The sequence below is a fragment of the Schistocerca serialis genome, chromosome 9, assembly GCF_023864345.2.
Source record: "Schistocerca serialis cubense isolate TAMUIC-IGC-003099 chromosome 9, iqSchSeri2.2, whole genome shotgun sequence".
NCBI classification, from domain to species: Eukaryota; Metazoa; Arthropoda; class Insecta; order Orthoptera; family Acrididae; genus Schistocerca; species Schistocerca serialis.
In genome coordinates, this window is record NC_064646.1 from 71,434,326 (window position 1) to 71,440,415 (window position 6,090).

The 6,090-nt window shown below is 47.2% G+C and overlaps 1 protein-coding gene across 1 annotated transcript; it reads right to left on the minus strand.

Moving 5' to 3' along the window:
- Positions 1-512: 512 nt before the first annotated feature.
- Positions 513-4,781, minus strand: LOC126419376 (uncharacterized). The gene is made up of 2 exons (XM_050086563.1): positions 4,708-4,781; positions 513-816 (listed from the first exon to the last, which is right to left on the minus strand). Exons 1-2 carry the CDS (start codon positions 4,779-4,781, stop codon positions 513-515), a joined length of 378 nt encoding a protein of 125 aa, XP_049942520.1.
- Positions 4,782-6,090: the final 1,309 nt, after the last annotated feature.

The following is a 6,090-nucleotide window of genomic DNA, read 5'->3' on the forward strand; positions in this document are numbered from 1 at the left end:
CGCGCAATATTTCTTAAGAGAATTCGAAATTAACGGCTCCAATCTCCTCTCCCAGACAATGCAAATTGAAATTTTATTGGAAAAAAAGCACGAAAATCCACTTAAAAGGAGGTTAAAATGAAAAAAAATAAATGATAAAAGGGGAGGGCAGAAGAGCCTGCTATGGTGGGAGTTGCGCGGAGCGAACGTGACACACAGAGGAGCACGGCTGTACGAGAGATCGGCTGCGAAATATATTGCTTTTAGAAATGAGTGAATTAGGGACACGCAGGTTTAATTGCAAGAAGTGTCGTTATTTTTTTTTCTTTTTTATTTGTCTCTCCGGTTTCCCCCGCGTCCGCGAGTTGCGGCAGTGTCTTTGTGCGGCGGCGTTGCCGCCCCACCCCGTGTTTTAATAAGCAGCTCCACTCGCGGTCCGATCAATCTTGGCAACGAAATTTAATACAAGGCACAAAGACCCGGCATTAACGGGGCTCAATTGCTAATCCCGCAGAATCGATCTTGGCAACTTTTTAATATGCGGGGGGTGGGCGGGGGGCTGGCGGCAGCGTTAGCGAGAGAACCGACAGAGAGTTTGGAGCCACGGCGACGGCTTCCGTAGGGGGTCGAGGAGCGCCAGTGGGGGTGGGGACAGCAGGGGCGGGGGTGGCGCCCGGATCGGGAAGGGGTGAAATGGGGGGTGCGGCGCAGGTGGCGCCGGCGTCTGCCGTTGCTGCCGCGGAAACAGCCGAGCAATCGACGGCGGCGATATTGTCGTCGTCCGCCGCCGCGGTTCCGCCGATGGACGGGCAGAGGGCGGGGGAGGGGGCGGCACAGCTGTTTGAAGTGACAGACTGCCGCCGCTGCCGTGGGTTTTGAACTCCTCCCCCGTGCTTTGCCGGGTTAAAAAACAGAGTGGCGCGGCGGGGGAAAGAATGACGGTCGCAGGGGCCGATTATCTGGCTGCCTGAGCCTGTTTTCGTTTACCGGCTAATAACAGCCCAGCCACAGTCTCTCTCTCCACTGTTCTCTGTCGTGAACGACGTGTGCCGTTCGTCGGTGCGAAAATTCAGTGGCACCTGGTAGTTTGTCGATACAAAGCGTCTGATATGAATATTGGCAGGCACAACTTTGTGTTAATATTGTCTACAGTTATGTGCAGACTTAGGAAGGCGTCTGTTACGCTCCAATCTGTCTGTAGGGTAATATGACCTAAATATGATATAAAATCGCAAAGATGTCTGTATTTTTGAAAGAAAAAGAGTACCATAACAGTGAGGAAAAAATTGCAAAGTTAGAGAGTCTAGAATGCTTTAAAATGACGCTGTATTTAATTATACAGTTGGCAGCGTAGACTAGAGAAAGAAATAGTGTATCACTTTTTGGGTTGAAATTCTTAAACATTATACACCTCTTCCAAAATATAACACATATGTAATATTTTTAATGAAATTATATGTTTAGTAAGCCAAAACGCTGTTATATATACAGACTTTTTACGATATTTCTTTTTTTGGTGATATAAGATTATTTCGGCTCAAAGGCCACGACCAAGTTATCTTCAAATACATGGCGTTTTTAGTGGATATATCTGCATCTGTTTGTAATTAATGACAATTTTTTGTATATCTGTCATGGTACTTACTTCCGAAAGAATCGTTAACGTTGTCGCTCTCTAATATTTAGTACTGCTGCTTATCGTGGGTGTAGCTGAAACGAAATTTTGGATATGTAATGTGTCAGCAGTGGAATTTGTTGCTGAGACGTTACTTATCTACAGTTCGGCAAGTATCTCTAGGTGTCTAACAATGCCTGATTTTTCTGTTCGAGATTTTTTTTTTAGCTGAATTGTCCCAGCTAGCAAAGCTAGCCAGATTTAAAAATATATATAACGGCAAACGGCCAGATATCGGTGTCCAACGGGCATTTCCACCATCGGGCACACTAATGAAGTGACTGTTTGAGGTTCTGTGTGGCGCTTTCATTTCTTCTGCCGTCCCTCCGACCATTCACTCCCTCCTCCCTCCTATCTGCTACCTCCCCCCGCCCCACCCCCTCCGCCCTTCTACAGTCGACTTCCTGCCCAGATACACATGGTGGCAGCATCTCTGTTCTCGTTCCGAGACAGCCTCAAAAGTAAGTTCGTTGTGGGATATATCTTTCGGGTATGTAGATGTCACCTTCGTCATATGGTAACATGAAGAGCCAAGCTGAATGATTTCCTCATCTCAGTTCCATGCACCAGAACATTAATTTTATCATGGAAGTTGGAGTGGATGGAGTGCTCCCCTTTCTGTTCGTCCTAGTAATAAGAAGGACGGAGGGCACTTTGAGCCACAGCGTACACCAGAAGAAAACTCAGACTGACCTATACCTACATGCTGACAGCTGCCACTACCCGAGGCGGAGGAACGGTTGCTAAAAACATTGGTACACAGGCCTCGCAATCCGTTAGATAATGAAAGTTATATATTTATTCAGCCTCCCTAAAGCTGTACCCTTGGAGTTTCCAAACAAGACCTTCAGCACATACCGGCGACAATTGTACTGTGGTGTAAATATTTTTGTGTACTGGAGATAGGGGAGGGGGGCGGTAAGAAATCAAATGAAATGCACTAAGTGTGTAGCTAGTTGCCAGCGACAATAGATTCCTCACTCCAAAGTACTCAGAAAATGCCTCCGAAAAACCGACAAATTTTTCTCGGAGTTCTGGTTCAGCCCATACAGCGACACACAGCTAAGTTTGCTAGCAAGTCTTCAATCAAACAGCGCAAGTGTGGAACACGTTTAATGTACATCGTTACTTATTTTTTGTATTAGTCAAACATTATCATTGTCAACAACATACCATATTAGGAAGTTGAGATGGACAGTTTGATACCGGAGACTTGTGATCTGTCAGTCGGGAAACTACCTCAGACTGGCCTACAGAAACTACCTAATGTACAGCCCATGTCGTCGCACGATATTTTCAGTATTCTCTCTCGCTCTTCGAACAAACTACTAGCCCTAGAGAAAAAATGAAAAGGAGCTTTTTTTGTTGGAAATATAATGTAGTCTAATTTTATAATGCCACATGTTTTCTCTGGATTGTGATTTTTTACGAGTTGTTCAAGAAAAACGTACAGAAATAATATTAAATGTGTTCTTTCTTGGAAACCAGTTGGAATAGGACGTATTTCCATTGAAGGTTTTGTTCAGAATCACTGTTGTTGTTGCTGTTATGGTCTTCAGTCCTGAGACTGGTTTGATGCAGCTCTCCATGCTACTCTAACCTGTGCAAGCCTCTTCATCTCCCAGTACCTGCTGCAGCCTACATCCTTCTGAATCTGCTTAGTGTGTTCATCTCTTGGTCTCCCTCTACAATTTTTACACTACACGCTGCTCTCCAGTAGTAAATTGGTTATCCCTTGATGACTCAAAACATGCCCTACCAAGTTCTGCCACAAAATCCTCTTCTCCCCAATTCTATTCAATACCTCCTCATTAGATATGTGATCTATCCATCTAATCTTCAGCATTCTTCTGTAGCACCACATTTCGAAAGCTTCTATTCTCTTCTTGTCTAAACTATTTATCGTCCATGTTTCACTTCAATACATGGCTACACTCCATACAAATACTTTCAGAAACGACTTCCTGATATTTAATTCTATACTCGATGTTAACAAATATCTCTTCTTCAGAAACGCTTTCCTTGCCATTGCCAGTCTACATATTATATCTTCTCTACTTCGACCATCATCAGTTATTTTGCTCTCCAAACAACAAAACTCCTTTACTACTTTAAGTGTCTCATTTCCTAATCTAATTCGCTCAGCATCACCCGTCTTAATTCGACTACATTCCATGTTCCTCGTTTTGCTTTTGTTAATGTTCGTCTTATATCCTCCTTTCATGACACTGTCCATTCCGTTCAACTGCTCTTCCAAGTCCTTTGCTGTCTCTGACAGAATTACAATGTCATCGGCGAACCTCAAAGTTTTTATTTCTTCTCCATGGATTTTAATATCTACTCCGAACTTTTCTTTCGTTTCCTTTACTGCTTGCTTAATATACAGATTGAATAGCATCGGGGAGAGGCTACAACCCTGTCTCACTGCCTTCCCAACCGCTGCTTCCGTTTCATGCCCCTCGACTCTTATAAATGCCATCTGGTTTCTGTACAAATTGTAAATAGCCTTTCGCTCCCTGTATTTTACCCCTGTCACCTTCAGAATTTGAAAGAGAGTATTCCAATCAACATTGTCAAAAGCTTCCTCTAAGTCTACAAATGCTACAAACCCTTCGTTCTGACTCACCCTGTAGAGTGTTTCTCCGTCACGTCTCTGTAGATGTCCTCGTTTTGCACTAGTGTGAGTGCATCCGGAAGTATCTATAACGCGTATCGCCCGAGAAACGAAGCTGTGGCCAGCGTGGCGTAACTAATAACTAATCAAGGAGCGAGGAGGCGGCGCCCTCCCCAGGGTAGGCAGCCCGGCAGGGCACAGGGCGCGCTCCTGTTTGCCCGGCTGTGTCGGCTGCGCTGTGTAAATCGTGGCCGCTCCTCGGACGGCTCCTTCAAGGAGGGGGTGGGCGGTCCTTCCGCCCCAGCGGCCGCTGACCAATAAATTAGGGCCAGGGAAGCAGCCCGCGGCCGACGGTAATTAAACACACAATTTACTGGACGCCGACGCCGCAGCCGTGGCCGCGGCCAGGAACGCGACGCCATCACGACGACGCCGTCACGTGACACGGAGGTCGCCCACGGCAGGGGCGGTGGCGGCGCTGCGGGTGCGCCCCATCTGCCCTGCCCACGACATTCTGAGGCTCCGGGCGTCTATTCACCGAGGCTTCCACAGGCACACCGCTGACCATTAAAATTTCAGCATAATGAAAGGCAACTTACACTACTGGCCATTACACTTGCTACACCACGTTACACACGCGAAATTTAACCGACAGGAAGAAGATGCTGTGATATGCAAATGATTAGCTTTTCAGAGCATTCACACAAGGTTGGCGCTGGTGGCGACACCTACAACGTGCTGACACGAGGAAAGTTTCCGATCGATTTCTCATACACGAACAGCAGTTGACCGGCATTGCATGGTGAAACGTTGTCGTGATGCCTCGCGTAAACACGTTTCCGACTTTGATAAAGATCGGATTGTAGCCTATCGCGATTGCGTTTTATCGTATCGCGACACTGCTGCTCGCGTCGGTCGAGATCCAATGACTGTTAGCAGAATATGGAATCGGTGGGTTCAGGAGGGTAACACGGAACGCCGTGCTGGATCCCAACGGCCTCGTATCACTAGCAGTCGAGATGACAGGCATCTTATGCGCATGGCTGTAACGGATCGTGCAGCCACGTCTCGATTCCTGAGTCAACAGAGGGGGACGTTTTCAAGACAACAACCATCTGCACGAACAGTTCGACAGAGTTTGCAGCAGCATCGACTATCAGCTCGGAGACCACGGCTGCGGTTACCCTTGACGCTGCATCACAGACAGGAGCGCCTGCGATGGTGTACTCAACGACGAACCTGGGTGCACGAATGGCAAAACGTTATTTTTTCGGATGTATGCAGGTTCTGTGTACAGCATCATGATGGTCGCGTCCGTGTTTGGCGACATCGCCGTGAACGCACATTGAAACCGTGTATTCGTCATCGTCATACTGGCGTATCACCCGACGTGATGGTATGGGGTGCCATTGGTTACACGTCTCGGTCACCTCTTGTTCGCATTGACGGCACTTTTAACACTGGACGTTACATTTCAGATGTGTTACGACCCGTGGCTCTACCCTTCATTCGATCCCTGCGAAACGCTACTTTTCAGCAGGATAATGCACGACCGCGTGTTGCAGGTCCTGTGCGGGCCTTTCTGGATACAGAAAATGTTCTACTGCTGCCCTGGCCAGCACATTTTCCAGATCTCTCACCAATTGAAAAAGTCTGGTCAATGGTGGCCGAGCAACTGGCTCGTCACAATACGCCAGTCACTACTCTTGAGGGACTGTGCTATGGTGTTGACGCCGCATGGGCAGCTGTACGTGTACCCGCCATCCAAGCTCTGTTTGATTCAATGCCCAGGCGTATCATGGCCGTTATTACGGCCAGAGGT